This window comes from Prorops nasuta, unplaced genomic scaffold, assembly GCF_024137725.1.
Source record: "Prorops nasuta isolate Cenicafe-Biocafe unplaced genomic scaffold, Cenicafe_Pnas_1.2 PNAS00293, whole genome shotgun sequence".
Lineage (NCBI taxonomy): Eukaryota > Metazoa > Arthropoda > Insecta > Hymenoptera > Bethylidae > Prorops > Prorops nasuta.
Window position 1 is genome coordinate 4,728 of NW_027117089.1, and position 20,472 is coordinate 25,199.

General features: G+C 40.5%; 2 protein-coding genes and 1 long non-coding RNA gene across 3 annotated transcripts; 1 reads left to right on the plus strand and 2 right to left on the minus strand.

Moving 5' to 3' along the window:
• Positions 1 to 4,886: 4,886 nt before the first annotated feature.
• LOC136785375 (uncharacterized) lies at positions 4,887 to 5,792 on the plus strand. Its single transcript, XR_010824635.1, has 4 exons — positions 4,887 to 5,025; positions 5,137 to 5,399; positions 5,489 to 5,678; positions 5,755 to 5,792. It is a non-coding gene; the product is annotated as an uncharacterized lncRNA (long non-coding RNA).
• A 5,097-nt stretch (positions 5,793 to 10,889) lies between these two features.
• LOC136785376 (uncharacterized) lies at positions 10,890 to 14,804 on the minus strand. The gene is made up of 2 exons (XM_066746401.1): positions 11,207 to 14,804; positions 10,890 to 11,122 (listed from the first exon to the last, which is right to left on the minus strand). The coding sequence occupies exons 1-2, from the start codon at positions 14,802 to 14,804 to the stop codon at positions 10,890 to 10,892; spliced, it is 3,831 nt and encodes a 1,276-aa protein (XP_066602498.1).
• A 33-nt stretch (positions 14,805 to 14,837) lies between these two features.
• LOC136785377 (uncharacterized) lies at positions 14,838 to 16,217 on the minus strand. The gene has a single exon (XM_066746402.1). It carries the CDS (start codon positions 16,215 to 16,217, stop codon positions 14,838 to 14,840), a length of 1,380 nt encoding a protein of 459 aa, XP_066602499.1.
• Between the last annotated feature and the right edge of the window lie 4,255 nt (positions 16,218 to 20,472).

Below are 20,472 nucleotides of genomic sequence, written 5' to 3' on the forward strand. Positions count from 1 at the left end.
ACGTACCCCCTTAAGTATCCCCCCCAAGACCCACCTAAGTTCTCCCCTAATTACCCCCCCAAGACCCACCTAAGTACCCTCCCCTTAGTACCCCCCTAAGTGCCTCCCCCCCAAGACCCCCCTAAGTACCGCCCCAAGGCCCTCCTAAGTACCCCCCCAAGACCCCCCTAAGTACCCCCCCAAGACCCCTCTAAGTACCACCTTAAGAACCCCCCTAAGTACCCCCCCCCCCCAAGTCCACTCCCCCCCAAGTCCCCCCTAAGTACCCCCCTAAGTACCCCCGCCAAGTCTCCCCCCAAGACCCCCCTAAGTACCCCCTTAAATACCCCCCTAAGTACCCCCCCCCAAGACCCCCCCTAAGTACCATCCCTTAGTACCCCTCTAAGTACCCCCCCAAGACCCCCCTAAGAACCCCCCTAAGTACCCCCCTAATTCCCCCCCCCCAGGACCCTCCTAAATACCCCACCAAGACCCCCCTAAGTACCCTCACCCAAGATCCCCTAAGTACTCCCCTATGTACCCACCAAGACCCCCCTAAGTACCCCCCCCCCCCTAAGACCCCCCTAAGTACTCCCCCCCCAAGACCCCCCTAAGTCCTCCCCTAAGTACCCCCCCCCCAAGACCCCCCTAAGTACGCCCCCCCCAGGCCCCCCTATGTACTCCACTAAGAACCCCCCAAGACCCCCCTAAGTACCCCCCCCCCAAGACCCCCCTAAGTACCCCCCCCCCAAGACCCCCCTAAGTACACCCCTAATTACCCCCCCAAGAACCCCCTAAGTATTCCCCTAATTACCCCCCCCAAGAGCCCCCTAATTACTTCCCCTTAGTACCCCCCTAAATACCCCCCCCCCAAGACCCCCCTAAGTACTCCCCTAAGTACCCCCCCCCAAGACCACCCTAAGTACCCTCCCCCCAAGACCCCCCTAAGTACTCCCCTAAGTACCCACCAAGACCGCCCTAAGTACCCCCCTAAGTACCCCACCCCCCAAAGACCACTGTAAGTACCACCCCAAGACCCCCCTAAGTACCCCCTTAAGTATCCCCCCCAAGACCTACCTAAGTTCTCCCCTAAGTACCCCCCCCAAGGCCACCCTAAGTACCCCCCCAAGACCCCCCTAAGTACCCCCCTAAGTACCCCCCCAAGACCCCCCTAAGTACCCCCCTAAGTACCCCCCCCAAGACCCCCCTAAGTACACCCCAAGACCCCAATAAGTACCCCCCCAAGACCCACCTAATTACCCCCCCCCCCCCAAGTCCCACCCCAAGACCCCCTAAGTACCCCTCTAAGTTCCCCCCCAAGGCCCCCCTAAGTACCCCCCAAGACCCCCCTAAGTACCACCGTAAGTACCCCCGCCAAGTTCCCCCCCAAGACCCCCCCCAAGACCCCCCCAAGTACCACCCTAAGTACCCCCCCCCCCCAAGACCCCCCTAAGTACGCCCCCCAGGCCCCCCTAAGTACTCCCCTAAGAACCCCCCAAGACCCCCCTAAGTACTCCCCTAATTACCCCCCCAAGACCCACCTATGTACCTCCCCTTAGTACCCCCCCCCCCAAGACCTCCCTACGTACCCCCTTAAGTATCCCCCCCAAGACCCACCTAAGTTCTCCCCTAAGTACCCCCCCCAAGACCCCTCTAAGTACCCCCTTAAGAACCCCCCTAAGTAGCCCCCCCCCAAGTCCCCCCTAAGTACCTCCGTAAGTACCCCCCGCCAAGTTCCCCGCCAAACCCCCCCTAAGTACCACCCTAAGTACCCCCCTAAGTACCCCCCCCCCCCAAGACCCCTCTAAGTACGCCCCCCCAGGCCCCCCTAAGTACTCCCCTAAGAACCCCCAAGACCCCCCTAAGTACTCCCCTAATTACCCCCCCAAGACCCACCTAAGTACCTCCCCTTAGTACCCCCCTAAGTGCCACACCCCCCAAGACCCCCCTAAGTACCGCCCCAAGGCCCTCCTAAGTACCCCCCCAAGACCCCCCTAAGTACCCCCCCAAGACCCCTCTAAGTACCCCCTTAAGAACCCCCCTAAGTACCCCCCCCCCCCCAAGTCCACTCCCCCCCAAGTCCCCCCTAAGTACCCCCCTAAGTACCCCCGCCAAGTCCCCCCCCAAGACCCCCCTAAGTACCCCCTTAAATACCCCCCTAAGTACCCCCCCCCCCCAAGACCCCCCTAAGTACCATCCCTTAGTACCCCTCTAAGTACCCCCCCCAAGACCCTTCTAAGAACCCCCCTAAGTACCCCCCTAATTCCCCCCCCCCAGGACCCTCCTAAATACCCCACCAAGACCCCCCTAAGTACCCTCACCCAAGACCCCCTAAGTACTCCCCTATGTACCCACCAAGACCCCCCTAAGTACCCCCCCCCCCCCTAAGACCCCCCTAAGTACTCCCCCCCCAAGACCCCCCTAAGTCCTCCCCTAAGTACCCCCCCCCCAAGACCCCCCTAAGTACGCCCCCCCAGGCCCCCCTATGTACTCCACTAAGAACCCCCCAAGACCCCCCTAAGTACCCCCCCCCCCAAGACCCCTCTAAGTACACCCCTAATTACCCCCCCAAGACCCCCCTAAGTACCACCCCTTAGTACCCCCCCTAAGTACCCCCCCCCAAGACCCCCCTAAGTACTCCCCTATGTACCCCCCCCCCAAGACCCCCCTAAGTACCCTCCCACCAAGACCCCCCTAAGTACTCCCCTAAGTACCCCCCCAAGACCCCCCTAAGTACCCCCCTAAGTACTCCCCCAAGACCCCCCTAAGTACTCCCCAAGACCCCCCTAAGTACCCCCCTAAGTACCCCCCCCAAGACCCCCTAAGTACCACCCCAAGACCCCCCTAAGTACTCCCCAAGACCCCCCTAAGTACCCCCCTAAGTACCCCCCCCAAGACCCCCTAAGTACCACCCCAAGACCCCCCTAAGTACCCCCTTAAGTATCCCCCCCAAGACCTACCTAAGTTCTCCCTTAAGTACCCCCCCAATGCCTCCCTAAGTACCCCCCCAAGACCCCCCTAAGTACCCCCCAAGACCCCCATAAGTACCCCCCCAAGACCCCCCTAATTACCACCCCCCCTTAAAGTCCCACCCCAAGACCCCCCTAATTACCCCCCCCCCCCCCAAGTCCCACCCCAAGACCCCCCTAAGTACCCCCCTAAGTTCCCCCACAAGGCCCCCCTAAGTACCCCCGTAAGTACCCCCACCAAGTTCCCCCCCAAGACCCCCCTAAGTACCCCCCTAAGTACCCCCCCCCCAAGACCCCCCTAAGTACCCCACCCCCAAGACCCCCCTAAGTACGCCCCCCCAGGCCCCCCTAAGTACTCCCCTAAGAACCCCCCAAGACCCCCCTAAGTACTCCCCTAATTACCCCCCAAGACCCACCTAAGTACCTCCCCTTAGTACCTCCCTAAGTGCCCCCCACCCAAGACCCCTGTAAGTACCACCCCATGACCCCCCTAAGTACCCCCTTAAGTATCCCCCCCAAGACCCACCTAAGTGCTCCCCTAAGTACCCCCCTAAGTACCCCCCCCAAGACCCCCCTAAGTACCCTCACCCAAGACCGCCCTAAGTACCCCCCCCCCCCCCCCACCCAAGACCCCCCTAAGTACCTCCCCTTATTACCCCCCTAAGTACCCCCCCCTAAGACCCCCCTAAGTACTCCCCTAATTACCCCCCCAAGACCCACCTAAGTACCTCCCCCCCCCCCCAAGACCCCCCTAAGTACTCCCCTATCAACACCCCCAAGACCCCCCTAAGTACCCCCCTAAGTACCCCCCCTAAGTACCCACCCTAAGTACCCCCCCCTAAGTACCCACCCTAAGTACCCCCCCTAAGTACCCATCTAAGTACCATCCCAAGAACCCCCTAATTACCCCCTTAAGTACACCACCCCCAAGACTCCTGTAAGTACCAACCCAAGACCCCTCTATGTACTCCCCTAAGTACCCCCCCCAAGACCCCCCTAAGTACCACCCTTATTACCCCCCCTAAGTACCCCCCTAAGTACCCCCCCAAGACCCCCCTAAGTACCCCCTAAGGTAGGCGGACATTTGGCCTAAAAATTTTTTGGTCATGCGCATCCCCTCTATATAATCATGTGAAAATGGCTGGAGTTCGCGCAACCTATTAGCAACTCTAGCGGAGAAATATGTAGTTAATATTCACAATCCGGCAACATCGATCTGAACTGTCAGATTGCAGACTATTATTTTTTGGTGATAACAATAAATGTCAGGTCAGTAATAACTATTTATTAAACTATTAATTTATTATTGCAAAGAGCACGAAGCTTTGTGTAATTTGTTGGTTGCAGGTTTTTTCTAAATTTATACGTGTCCTTTAATATGAAGAAATTTTTAAATTCATTATAAAAATTATTAGGGAAAGGGAATATATATATTAAAAAACATAGTGTAAAACATAACTTCTAACATTGTTTTAAAGGTATGCATTAAATGTCTTACATAACTAATGAATATATATTGCAGAAAATATATCCATCTTAATTATAATAATCGAAGTTGGGAATAAATATAAGTATTTGAATATTGTAAAATGTTTTTAAAGGTTTCGATGGTCACAAGAGGTGAAAGTGAACAGATGTATCGGGCAAATGTAAACCTTCTAAAATATTATCCAACCTTACATGGATTGCATTCTACAGGACAGGACATTATTATTACAATATGGAATTGTCGAAATTTGAAAGAGTCATATATATGATCAATGGAACATTCCATTGATTTAGTCAATGATATGGTATGTATTGCGTTGTGGTGGTAAAAATTATACTCATACATTTAGAAATCTTTAATTAAAATAAATTACTCTTAATGTAATATTTTTATCTTATATTTGCAATATCTACCAACTCGACAACAGCTGTTAAAGCATGAAGTGGCCATGGAGATTGTGTACAAGCAGTGCATGAAATAAGGTATAAGGAACAAAATTCTAGTGCAAGTTTATATGTATATAGCAAATTTTAGTGGGACATTATTAGACTTCTTGGCCTTACTGCATTCAATATTGTATAGTAAACCGTAAGTACAATATTTTGTGCAAATATTAATGCATCTTTTACTTTATATGCTTTTTCCTAAATCATTTTTGTACAATTATCCGCAGTAAGTAATGGAAATTCAATGTTATAGCTTAACTGCGAATCTCCCTGGAACTAATATTATGAAGTGAGAGGATATATAGAAAAATTTACAAGAGCTTGAAATTGTAGAAAATGTTAAAAACATTTATAAGTTAATTTAGGGGCTACGTGGAAATATTGAGGCTTCGACTTTGAATAGAGATTGTACTGAGTCCAGCTCTCTGTCCGTAATCAATATATGATTAATTTATGTAATGGTTTCTTCGACAGCAGATGTTTATTCAGAAATATATGCTACATAATAGAAAGTATGTGAGTATTGCTGGTTAATTTTCAATAATCACCTTTATTTAAATAGATTTTAAATAATTTTAACTAATAATTGTATCATTCATATATAGATAGGGGATTTTGTTTTTAAGAAATGCTATATCTGGTGAAAGAGAAAGGATTATATGATAATAACTGGACCAAGCCAACTATATAAATTTATAGAGGTATAGAAAAAATAAAATCCTTTTTTGAAAATGGTCACACCTAAATAAAATAGTGGTTGGATAGCAATAAATTTATTTAACCATCAATAACTGGGTATAACTAAATTATAAAAAGTTTTGTTTTGAATTATTGAGCAAGCCTTTAGTAGATTAAGTTTGTATGCTTTCAGATGAGAGAATGATGCGAGTCATGTAATTGATAAGCTACAGGAATACGTAATTCTTGTGATACATATGGCAGTGAAGCACAGAAGCTAGTATTTTTCAGATGTTAACCATCCACTTACACCAAGATTTAAGCAATTCTTTCTTAACTTCGGTTTCAATCCAAGAAACAAGCCTTGCTAAAAAGTATACTATGGATGGACGAGGTAATTAGAGGAGAAACGTCAAAGATATAAATAAGAGATAAAGTGTAAGGATTTTAATATATTTATAATTATAATTATTTGTATGTTGAACTTTGAAGGTCTTGTATTTCAAGCTGCTAATGACAGATGACGGAACAGGAACGGAAGGCCTATCTTTCACTGAAGAAGCGCCAGCACGTGTAGTTTCATGGATGGTCCAACTCATCAATATTTGCTTCGTCCTATTTAAGAAAAAGTTATGTAGATCTATTCAATATATTCAATTAGCACGAAAAGTTCTTTTAGAAAATTTTTATTTTATTGCTGCAAAATGAAATATAAATTCTTTCTTTTACTCTGAATGCAAAGAATTCGAAGCCATTTTCTAAGAAGTTAAGTTTTCCAGCAAAATATTTTATTTTTAAAATATAATAAAATGATACTCAAAAAGCATTCTTCGTGCTAGTCAGTTATGCTATTATACGCAATATAATAATTCTGTTACATGTTAAAAATGCAATAATGAACAAGTATCCCAATGTGCATTTCAACGTTTTATGAGCGTGTATTAATTGTTCAAATGGGCACTAGTGATTTATGGGCTGTTAATTATATATAAAAATGCTTACAAGCAAAATGTTTTCAATTTTTTCCATCAACTTTTCGTTATTAGCTGCTAAGGAACTCAAAAAATGAAAAATAACTTTTCTCTCTGTTTCTTTTAGTAATTTATGAAAAGCTGTGTTCCACTGTCTTTGTAAGAACTCTTCCTTTTCTTCTAAATTTTTTATCCCGCGTTTTCCATTGATTGTCTGTTCATTTTCTATTATGTAAAGTGACATCAATTCAGTTAGATTTTCCGAAAATATAAAACTACGTTAAAAGATCATACACATAAATGTGGAAATAAAAATTACTTTTGAATTAGAGAAGAATGTAACTATGACCACATTTATAATATAGCCCTTACCTACAAATTTAAATATGTCGGGATGCGGTCCAAGCAATTCTTTGAGCGCCTTGTGGCACCTCTCTATACGATTATTTGTTCGCTCTTTTTTATTGAAAACAGACAAAACATCTGGATCTACCTTTCTCATCCAATAACTTCTAATATATTTCATTAGTTTGTTAAATAGTTCAGATAAGCCGTATTTTATTACTTGTCCATCGATAACTTCTAAACCCTCGCTCATTAAAAAAGATGGGAGCAATGGTATGTTGTACAAATGCCTTAATATTAGCCAAACTCTAGTTATATCTAATGGCTTCAATCTTGAGAGGTTCGTAAAAACTTTACATTTTCTTGCCATTTTTTTTACATTCTGCAATAAATCATAATTGTAGTTGATCGCATCTTTTATTTAGACCTTAATTAGCTAAAAAGAAGATAATACTCACCTGCACATAATGGAAATAACACCCTATTAATCGTGCCTGCGGAAAATTATCCATCAAGGCATTTTGCAGCGCTTTTTCATAATCCGCGTGTATAACTTTAGGACAAAAATTTAACACCTTCTCCTTTATAAAGAAAAACAGTTTATTGTACAAGAAATAAATTAGAGTACTAACAAAGTAATGCCTTTATAATTAAACCTTATCAATAGTTTTGAATAGATTTCGCAATAACGTTTAACGTATGTTGACATGTGTAAAATAATATTTTAATTTTATACATGTCATTGGGTTTTTTAAAGGGATTTTAGGATTTTACAAAAGTGAATAGTTTTAGTCACGTATTAACGGCCGAATTTTTGTAAGGTTGAACTACTTAACACGCGTATAACTAGAAACTAACTTGTGAGAATATACTTTATATATCTATTTGTTATTTGACAAATACTTTCTTCTACAAAAATAAGAAAATTGTAGAAGTTTTATTTATTTTATATGCTACTTTTATCCCTTTTCTTATAGAACAAATCAAAGGCAAAAACCACTTTTAGAATAAAATAGAATGGTGAAAAATGTTAGCAAATTTAAGTAAAAGAGGAAAACATAACATTAGCAACATCTTACTTCATTATTCCATCGAGAACCTTTATCGGCTCCTTTCTCTCTTTACGGCAAAATATGAAAGAAGCCGCGCGGCACTTTTTCTAAAGAGGCGCGCGGCATGAAGTAAATCTAGTCAATTTGTAAATAAACAACATCACGGATGGATCTATTATCATGGCAGGCATAGAGTTCAGTCTCGATTGAAAATTCATAGGGTTCATATCGCTATTAATATTATAAAAATGTCATTCGAATGTGATTACAACTTCCCCGATAAATATTTTTACCATAAAGTAAGAAGTTATCAGCAAAAGAACGGGACTACCGTAATGTAAGTATACGGTTTTGTTTTTATTTTTCTTTTGTCTTCCACTTCGATAACGTTAATTTGGATAGAAAAAAACTCCCTAACAATTTTAACTTAATGCAAAAATATTCAGGGATACCTAGATCCATTTGCATGTAAAAATTAATTTTTTTCATAAATTAATTTATATAGGTGTTATAATTTTATCTAAGACCTTTAATAATACATATATAGAGAGATCGGCTTAAAATGTCCTTAATAAAAACTAGTATATCAATTGCGTAGAAAAATACAACTTTGCCTGTATAATGTGTAGTAAATCAAATAATATACCGTGTTAATTCTCGATTTACTTAAAAACTTGGCAAACATAAATATAAATTGTAATATGAGATTTTTATTAGATATTTTAGATGTGCTTTGAAGAGTAGTTGCCCTGGTCGAGCTAAAATATTAAAAAGAACAGGTTGCACGGACAAGTTTGTACTTAATAAAGCACATAATCATGCAATTGATAAAGACAAACAGATTGTAAGAACGTTTAACTCAAATTTAAAGAGTTTTGCGCAATCAGTAAAAGTGATGCCATCAACAACAGCAAGGAATATTTATAATAATTGTGCACTAAAGTAATTACAAATTAATAATAGAAATATAAACTTGTTATCATTTTGAAATATAAAAATACATCATGCACTCTTGGTTTTATAGAAACTCAAAAGGATCTGAAATGATTCCTTTCACTAAAGTTAGTAGGTCCATAAGAAGGTGGAAAGGGAAGAAATACCCAAAAATTAAAGTAACATTGCATAATATGGAACAAGTGTTTAATTCCACCGTTTATAGAAAATTTTTAAAGTTCAAAGTAAACAATAAAATACATTCTTTAACAATTTTCAAATATGAAGAAAATGACATCATTTTTGTCATTATTTATGATAAAAAAATGACAAAACCGATTAGATATTTTAATAAATTATATGTTGATGGTACTTTTGAGACAACGCCAAAGGTAAAAGATCTGTATCAAATGTTGACGCTAATGACAGAGTACAACGGGAAGGTAAAAACTTTGTCTTGCTTATTTTAATATAATTACTATAAAAAACCAAAAATGTATTGTAAAAATTTTATATGTACAATTATAGGCTTTTCGATTTATGTGGGTATTCGCGAATAGTAAAAAAGGAAAACTATATGATAAAATATTTTTTTTCATAAAAGAGAAGTTTCCAAATTTTTGTCCGAAATTAATACACGCTGATTATGAAAAAGCACTGCAAAATGCCTTGATCTCTAATTTTCCAGAGGCACGATTAATAGGGTGCTTTTTTCATTATGTACAAGTAAGTATAATCTTTTTTTTAACTAATTAGAGTCTAAATAAAAGATAAAATAAACTGCTACAATTTCGCTGCATTGCAGAATATACGAAAAATGGCTAGAAAATGTGGAATATTTACGAACCTGTCAAAATTGAAGCCATTGGATGTGACAAGAATTTTATTAATATTAAGGGATTTGTACAATGTACCATTGCTCCCATCTTTTCTAATGAATGAAGGAATATCAGTCATACATGAACAGATAATAGAATACGGTTTATCTGACAAATTTAATAAACTAATAAAGTATATTGAAAATTATTGGATGGGAAAGATAGATCCAGATGTTTTGTCTGTTTTTAATCAAAAAGAGCGAACAAATAACCGTATAGAGAGGTACCACAGGTCTCTCAAAGAATTACTTGGACCGCATCCCGATATATTCAAATTTGTAGGTAAGGACTAAATTATAAAAGCTCAATAGTTAGGTTTTTCTGTAATTAAAACTGAATTTTTGTTTTCGCATTTATATGTAAGATTTTTTAACGTAGTTTTATATTTCTAGAAAAATTAACTGAATTGATGTCACTGTACATAATTGAAAATGTAACAAATGTAAAACGACGGATATTAAGGTTGGAAGAAAACGAAGAGTTCTTACAAGGACAATGGAATTTATCTTTCAAAATGATTCTTTCGTTGTAAGTCGACTAAATTGATTATTTAGTCTTTGCTGCTCTGGAGATCAGATGGACAGAATGTGAATAGAAATGACAACACGAAATTATTGTTATTGTTAAAGTTTGATTTATTTTTACTGTACCTCAGGGAAAACATTCCACGAACTTGGTGGAAAGAAAAACCCTGTCTTTTACTAACCTTTGTTTGAGGGATGAAAACCCACGAACGTGGTGGGAAACCCTTTACATTCCAACTAAAAATTCTTTGTTTCACGACTTTGGGTGCCAACCGAACTATACAATAATACACACCCTTATTTAGTACAAGTTATCCACACAAAGAATAAATTGAAGGTTTTAAGCACAATCTGATAGTCGAAGCTAATCCCAACGAGGAACAAGTACGAATGTTCAGTCTTCCCTCTCCGCTCACTCAACCCCCCTTTTGTACACGTGATCAGTGACGTTCTATTGGTGGGCCAATTCAGAAGAAGAAGATGGCAGGACATCTGACGGATGCGCATTGAGTTAAGCAATCGATCTTATTCAATGTTAGAGTCCTGAACATCCCGCCCTCATTCATTGTTTTTGAAAGAACGATGAATACTTGATATTATGATGAAATCTTCCGCCCTCCATGACTTATTGGTGAAAATCATCTTCTTGCATAGGCAGTGGGCTGAGACGGGCAATTGGACGTTTTAAGACTGTTGATGATGTTTTAATAGTAGCTACTCTTACTAAGCCATCATCCCCTGGGTGAGTTTCTACAATGCGTCCTAAGGGCCACTTGGTAGGGGGGTACCGATCATCTTGGACAACGACCAGTTGACCAACAGCAAAATTCTCAGTGGCCCCACGCCATTTTGACCGCTCTTGAAGATGATGGAGATATTCTTTCGACTATCTCTTCCAAAAAGTTTGCTGCATTTTAGATAGAAGTTGATATCGATGCAAGCGGTTTTCTGGTCCATCTTCAACAGGAGCGTCGTGAATAAGACTGGATGGTCCTCCGACAAGGAAGTGAGATGGGGTCAACACTCGTAGATCTTCAATGTCTCCTGTTAGAGGACACAGAGGCCTTGAATTTAAACAGGCTTCAATTTCTGCGAGTACTGTTGCAAATTCTTCAAAAGTGAGTGTGTTTTCCCCGATAATTCTAATTAAATGGTGCTTGGTTGCTTTTACTCCTGCCTCCCATAAACCTCCAAAGTGAGGTGCGTGTGGAGGTATAAAACTCCATTCCACACCTTGATAAGCCAAGTCTCTTGCTATATCGTTGTAAAATTCGGAAGATCGTTTAAACATGGCTTGGAGTTCTCGGTCTGCACCTTGGAAGTTGGTTCCGTTGTCGCTGTAGATTTTTTTGCAAATTCCTCTTCGACTCACAAAACGACGAAATGCGGCAAGGAAAGACTGAGTTGATAAATCTCCTACTGCTTCCAAGTGCACAGCTTTGGTTGAAAAGCACACAAACAAGGCAATGTACCCCTTATAACTTCGCTGTCCTCTACCCTTTGCACATCGTAATTTGAAAGGACCAGCATAATCGAGTCCAGATATACTAAATGGTCTAGACGGCGTGACGCGAGCTGATGGTAAGTTGCCCATCTGTTGATTTTTCAAACGCGGACGTGATCGAAAACAACGCATACAGGCGCGAACGTGGCGCTTCACTAACCCAATGGCTCCGATTATCCAAACTTTGTGTAAAAGAACCCCGAGCGTGAGTGTGGGTCCAGCATGGAGAGATAAAATGTGAGCATCTTGAATAAAAAGATTGCTTAAATTTGAGGTTTTTGGAAGAATTGGTGGGTGCTTCACCGGAAAAGGAAGTGCAGAGTGCGTAAGTCGACCTCCAACTCTGATGACTCCATGTTCATCAAGAAACGGGTGCAACTTGAATAATGCACTACTCTTCTGTATTGCACGATTTTCCTTCAAACATATAAGCTCATTTTTAAATGCATTAGACTGTACCAATCGAATAATTGCATTGCGAGATAACTCTAATTCTTCAGTGGTCAGAAATCCTTGAACTTTACTTGACATTGATTTTGAACATCTGCAATTCTTGCCAAATCGCAAACAATATGCAGTCACTCGTATTAGTTTAGATAGCGATGAAAATCTCGTTAATAATGAATCTTCACGAGTAATTGAACATGACATGAAAACCTTAATGTCTTGTCTCTCAGGATTTATTGTGGCTGGCTGTGAAGGCCAGTGTTCTTTGGGACTCTTCAACCACGAAGGCCCATACCACCATAAGCTGGAATCTTTCAATTTATTAGAATCTAAGCCCCTTGTTGCTAAATCGGCTGGATTATCATGAGTTGAAACATATTTCCAAACCGCAGATGATAGCTCAGTTTGGATGTATGAAACACGATTGGCAACAAAAACTTTCCAGTGAGACGGGTGTTTCCGAATCCAAGCCAATGCATCTCGGCTATCGGACCATGCAATGATGGGATATTCATTGAATAACTCGATTCGTCTTAAGTATTTGAATAATTTAACAAGCAAAACTGCACCGCAAAGTTCCAGTTTAGGGATGGTGACAGTTTTGACTGGAGCCACCTTTGACTTTGCAATAAGAAGTGTGGTCCAGCATTCACCAGCATCATTGCTTACTCGTAAGTAAATGGCTGCTGCATATGCTCTCATCGATGCATCAGCGAATCCGTGAAGCTCACACTTAGCTGACTTGATTGGACCTAACCAACGACTGATTGATATTTCAGTAAGTCCAGAAATTGTACGACAGTAATCATGCCATTTCTTTAGAATATCATCTGGGAGAGATGCATCCCAATCCAACCTTAGGATCCACAAGTCTTGCAACAAAATTTTGGCTCGGACAACAACAGGAGCTAATAAACCAAGAGGATCAAACAAACGTGCGAGACTTGAAAGAATCCCGCGCTTGGTTGACTCACCATTGTTGCAAACAACTCCCTGAAGATTAAATGCAAAGGCATCGATATCAGGTTTCCACAATAGGCCTAATGTCTTTACTGCCTGATCAAGTCTAATCGTTTTTTCGTTTGTATAATCATGACTTGATTCCAAATGATTCGATAAAAGACTATGTTCATTTGAAGCCCATTTATCCAAATTTATCCCCGCGGTCTGGAGTATAGAGATCAGTTGATCTCTTTTTTGCCTTGCATCTTCAAGATGCTCAGCTCCTGAAAAGATGTCATCAACATAAGTTTCGTGTAATAAACAATAAGCCCCCAACGGGAAATTAGAACCTTCGTCGACAGCTAATTGTTTTAGCGTACGTATTGCCAAATATGGTGCCGCAGACATTCCATAAGTGACTGTTGTCAACTGATAATCAACAGGAGGTTTGTCTGGAGTAGGAGACCATAAAATTCGCTGGAAATTTTGATCTATCGGATCGACTTCAATCTGTCGGTACATTTTGACCATATCGGCAGTAAATGCATAACGATACTGTCGCCAACCGATCAGAATGAGAGATAAGTCATTTTGCAATGGTGGGCCTGGAAGAAGAAACTCATTTAATGAGTGATTGTCGGCATTACGCCTAGATGCATCGAAAACTACTCGCAACTTTGAGCGGGTTACACCATGCTGTATCACCGGATGATGCGGTATGTACCAAGCCTTTGGTTCTGAAATTTCAGCACTTGGTACAATGCGCATGTGTCCTAACGCCTCATATTCTTTCATGAATTCAGTATACTCGGCTGCCAAAGTGGGATTACGCTCAAATCTACGTAGTAATGCTAAAAACGAATTATAGGCTAAACGCCGAGTACTATTGGCACTATGCGGAAGTTCCGATTTAAAAGGAAGTCTTACACGATACCGACCGTCCGGTTTCCGTGAATGATTAGTTTCGTAAAACCTTTCACACCAGGCATTATCGGGACTGAGGTTGTCCTTCAAATTTGGTACTTCTTCTATCGCCCAGAATTTTCTTAGGATTTCCGAAAGATCCTCCTCTCCAACACTGTTGCTCGAAATTTGAAGAGCTTTGTAACCATCCCCTGAACGACGAGAGTTGGTGGTTTGAATATGGCCTGAAAAAGTCCAACCAAATGCGGTATTTTGTGCTATAATTTGAAAATCGCCAATACGTTTCAAACCAGACCGAATCACCGTTGCGTATGCGTCAACTCCGAGAATCAGGTCAATTCCTCCAGGTGTATAAAAATTGCAATCAGCCCACTTAAAATTTGCGAACGAAGGCAAAGCCATATTAGGTAAGGCTGTGGAGGGAAGATGACCAGTCGGTCTGCTCAAGACTAAAGCATCGAATTCGGCTTCGAAATCCCTCTCGTGTAATGATTTCAAACGAAAAGTGACGCAATGGCGAACAGTAACCACCTTCGAAACACCCACCCCAGTTATTGGAATATTTACTCGCTGACGAAAGAGTCCTAAGGATTGAACCAACGATTCGGAAATGAATGTAGATTCAGATCCTTGGTCAAGAAGCGCTCTGGCTTGAACTTGGTGACCTAGAACGTTTAAGATCATTGCTTGCACCGTCGGTAAAAATGAAATGCCATTTGTCATGCAAGTATTGGCCGTCAGCGATATGACCTTTTGTCAATTTGATTTTTCGATTGTTTGATCACTCACAGCAACTGCTATTGTAGCATTGGCCTCATTACGATTTTGTGAATTATCACGATGTAATAAGGTGTGATGATTCCCTTGACATTTTCGGCAGTGTCGTTTGGACATACAGTTTCGGACCTGGTGTCGTCCTAAGCAATTAAAACAAAGCCCTAGCTGTCGAATTTGATCATGCCGTTCATGACCTTTTAACGCTTTAAATTTGTCACATTTTCCTAGATAATGTTCGGAATTGCAAATCTGACATTTTAATATTTGCGTACCATCATTGCCGACGTTCCATCCCTTTGACTTAGACTTAATTCCCGCATGGTGAAATTTAACTGAATTTTTATTATTTTTCTTTTCAGGATTTGGGTTTTTTCCTTGTGCGGAAGGTTTTTCTATTGTATGCTCTGCTTCAACCGAGAACAATGCTTGAATAGTACCCTCTAGGAAGTCGATTAGTTCTTTAAATGTTGGAGGTATTTTTCGTGATGAAATTAAACTATCATTGCTCATATGCATACCGCGAGTACTAAGATACGTCTCCCATGCCTTCCTAGTCACCGGGTCAAGACGTTCACTGATTATAACCACAAGAAGATCATCCCAAAATTCAACCGGTCTTCCTAAATTTTTAAGCATTCGAATTCTGTGTGTGATGTCATCGACTAAAGTTCTTAACCCTAATGCTGATTCCCGTTTGAGAGGCGCCGCATTGATTAAAGATAGTGTCAGATGGTATATTTGTAATCGAAGATTTGAAAATCGTTCTTTTAACGCGGTCCAGGTAGATATGTAATTGGCATCTGTAACCGTCACATCTTTCACGAAATCGGCTGCAGGACCTTGCAAACAACCCATCAAATATTGTAATTTTACAACATTTGGTAGATGCGTTTTATCGTGAATCATTGATACGAACCGATTCTCAAACGCCTCCCAATTTTCGTAACGACCCGTAAAATGCGGCAAGTCTATTTTTGGCAAATGTATATTGCTACAAAGTATTTGGCTGTTGTCGCTATCAGTGCTAATTCTTGTCGATGTCAACGTATCATTACTAGCAGGGAAATTATTTAGGGCTTGCATCAATTCATCGTTGCAACTATCACGGGCCGCTTCTGTTTCGGCGAAGAGTGATTCGGTTATGTAGGGATCTTCCACTGCGTCATCTCGAGTGATGATCTCCTCGTGCCAACGACAAAATTCCGACCAATAGTTCTGCAGCTTCTTGATCCTGTCTTTAATTATTGAAGCGCTCAAACGATTTCTTTCCAGGGACTTAAACGATGGAAGAATTCGCCGAATATTGTTTGCTCGATCGCGTTGCTGGATTATAAGTTTTTTGGTTGCCGTTGGGGCCATGTTAACCAAGTAAAATTAACTGATGTATTTCAACGAATCCGACTAAGCGGCTCTTCAGTACTATATGATCAAAGGCTCCCTCCTATTACGAGCGCAAAATGTAAACAACGCGCGCTCCTTACGCTATCTCACTATTGCTTCCGCGAACTGACTCGTTCAAGCCTGTTAGCCTGTGCCTTTCAACCAAAGCCCCGCACTGTTTCTTAAACTTTTAAACTAATTGTTTTCACTATTTCTTAATAACTTTATAATATTAAACAATATGAAATATCATTAAATTTTACAACTTAATTTCACAATGAATCAATGTTATATTTTTTAATTAGCACAATTGTCCGCTTTTGCTGCAATAATCACAGTCAGTTCCATCTGAAATCCGGCTCGAAGGACCAAATGAATCTTTCGTTGTAAGTCGACTAAATTGATTATTTAGTCTTTGCTGCTCTGGAGATCAGATGGACAGAATGTGAATAGAAATGACAACACGAAATTATTGTTATTGTTAAAGTTTGATTTATTTTTACTGTACCTCAGGGAAAACATTCCACGAACTTGGTGGAAAGAAAAACCCTGTCTTTTACTAACCTTTGTTTGAGGGATGAAAACCCACGAACGTGGTGGGAAACCCTTTACATTCCAACTAAAAATTCTTTGTTTCACGACTTTGGGTGCCAACCGAACTATACAATAATACACACCCTTATTTAGTACAAGTTATCCACACAAAGAATAAATTGAAGGTTTTAAGCACAATCTGATAGTCGAAGCTAATCCCAACGAGGAACAAGTACGAATGTTCAGTCTTCCCTCTCCGCTCACTCAACCCCCCTTTTGTACACGTGATCAGTGACGTTCTATTGGTGGGCCAATTCAGAAGAAGAAGATGGCAGGCCATCTGACGGATGCGCATTGAGTTAAGCAATCGATTCTATTGATTGCTCAGTCAATCGATCTTATTCAATGTTAGAGTCCTGAACACAAAAACATACAAAATAAAACAGAAAGAAAAGTAATTTTGGATTTCTTGAGATCCCTGGCAGCTAATAACCAAAAGTTAATGGAAAAAATTGAAACAATTCTTTCTGTAAGCATTTTAACATATAATTAACAACCTATATATCACACGTGCCCATTTGGTAATTTTATGAACGTTGTACATTGGAATACTTTTGTTCTTTATTTCATTCTTATCATGTAACAGAAATATTAGGTTGCTTATAATAATGTAAATGACTAGCACGAAGAATGCTTTTTGTGAGTTTCGCTTTATTATATTGTAAAAATACAATATTTCTGGAAATCTTAATATTTGAGGAAATGTCTTTGTATTATTTACCTTCAGAGTAAAAAAGAGAATTATATTTTACCGCTGCAAAATGGAATAATACAAATTGTCTTAAAGAACTTTTCGTGCTAGCTGAATATATTGAACAAATCTACATAATCTTTTCTTAAATAGGGCGAAGAAAATATTGACGAGTTGGACTACCCATGAAACCACCCGTGTTGGCGTTGTTTCAGTCAAAGAAAGGCCTTCTGCTCTTGCCCCGTCATCTGTCAGTAGCAGCTTGCAATCCAAGACCTTCAGAGTTCTACACAAATAATTAATTAAATATAATTAAATCCTTACACTTCAACTCTTAAATATACCTCTGATGTTTTTCTTCTAATCACTTCAATCATTTATGGCATATTGTTGAGCGAAGCTTACTTCTTGGGATGAAACCGGTGTTAAAAAAAAATTTTTTACATCTTGGTGTAATTGGATAGATATCATTTGAAAAATACTAACTCCTGTAGTTCACTGTCAGATATATCACAAGAATCACATATTCCTACATCTTATCGATCACATGGCTTTTTCTCTGAAAATATAAAAAATTAATCTATTTGAAGACTTGCGCAATAAGTCAGGACGAAGCTTTACATGATTTAATTCTAGCCAATTATTGATGATTAAATCAATGCATTGCTGTCCAACCACCATTTTATGTAGGTGCCATGACCATTTTCAGAATAGGACTTCATTCTGTATGTTTCTCTGTATATTTATATTTTTGACCTTATTCAGTTATTACTAAGCCTTTCTCTTTTTAACCAGGTACAGTATTTCTAAAAAATCAATCCCTTACCTATGAATAATACAATTATTAGTTAGTATAATTTAAAATCAATTTAAATAAAGATGATAATTGAAAACCAAACACCAATACTCACATACTCTCATTTATGTACGTAATATAAATTTCTGAATACATCTCTACTATCCAAGATACTATTACATATATTAATCGTATAATTATAACAAGCAGTGAGGGACTCTACAGTACCATCCGTATTCATAATCAAAGCCTCAATGTTTTCCACGTGGCTTCTGAATTAACTTCATAATTTCTTTACATTATCTGAAATTTCAGACTTTTGAAAATTTCTCCATACATTCTCTCACTCTATAATATTAGCTCCAGGGTGATTCGCAGTCAAGCTATACAATTGAACTTCCATTACTTACTGCGGACAATGCTACGAAAAAGAATTATGAAACTGTATATATAGTTAGAGATGTATTAATAATTGCACTAAATAATATACTTATGTTTTACTACATTTTATTAAATGCAATAAGGCCAATAAGTCTATTAACATCCCAAACAAATTTGCTTTATACATGCAAACTTGTAATAGCAGTTTATTCTTTATCCTTTGTATCGGCCAATGTTTGTACATGATGTTCATGGGAATTCCAAGACTTGACAGCTCTGTTTCTGAGTTGGTAGATATTACTAATATAATATAAAAATATTACATTAACAGCAATCTATTTTAATGAAAGATTTTTAAATATATGAAGAGAATTTTTAACACCACAGCACAATACGTACTGTATGATTTACCCAATCAGTAGAATGTTCCATTGATCATATATACAGCTCTTTTAAAGTTTTACAATACCATATTCTAATAATGGTGTCATGCCCTGTTGAATGTAATCGACATAAGGCAGGATCACATTTTAGAGAGATTACACCTGCCCGATACCTCTCTTTAACTTTACCTCTTATGACCATTGAAACCTTTAAAAATATTCCAATACATTTATTATAGTTTATCCTAACTACGATTATTGTAATTAATTAAAATGGATTTATTCTGTAAAATTTGTTAGTTACGCAAGGTAATTAATGTATACCTTTACAGCAATGTTAAAAGTTACGCTTTACACTCTGCTTTAATAAATATATATTCCCTTCTGTCAATAATCTTTATATCAAATTTTCAAATATCTCCGTTATATAGGACACGGATAAATTTACAAAGAACCTGCAACCAAAAAATAACACAAAGCATCGTGTTCTTTACAATAATAAATTAATAATTTAATAAATAGTTTTTACTAACCTTACATTCAATGACACATAACCGGATAAACATAACTTGCAATCTGTCAGTTGAGGTCAACGTTGCCAGATTGTAAATTTTGCTTTAAATATCCGCCGTTAGAGGCGAAAAAGGCTGCGCAAACTTCAATCATATTCATGTCATTATGTAGAGTGTGATGCGCCTGACCGAAAAATTTTTAGGCCAAATGTCCGCCTACCCCCCCTAAGAACCCCCCCCCCAAGACCCCCTTAAGTACACCCCCAAGACCCCCCTAAGTAAACCCCCAAGACCCCCCTAAGTACCCCCACACAAGACCCCCCTAAGTACCCCACCCCCAAGACCCCCCTAAGTACGCCACCCCAGGCCCCCCTAAGTACTCCCCTAAGAACCCCCCAAGACCACACTAAGTACCCCCTTATGTACCCCCCCTAAGTACCCTCCTAAGTACGCCCCCAAGACCCCTCTAAGTACCCCCTTAAGTATCCCCCCCAAGACCCACCTAAGTTCTCCCCTAAGTACCCCCCCAAGACCCCCCTAAGTACCCCCCAAGACCCCCTTAAGTACACCCCCAAGACCCCCCTAAGTAAACCCCCAAGACCCCCCTAAGTACCCCCACACAAGACCCCCCTAAGTACCCCACCCCCAAAACCCCCCTAAGTACTCCCCTAATTACCCCCCCAAGACCAACCTAAGTACCTCCCCTTAGTACCCCCCTAAGTACCCCCCCCAAGACCCCCCTAAGTTCTCCCCTAAGAACACCCCCAAGACCGCCCTAAGTACCCCCCTAAGTACAATCCCAAGACCCCCCTAATTACCCCCCTAAGTACACCACCCCCAAGACCCCTGTAAGTACCAACCCAAGACCCCTCTATGT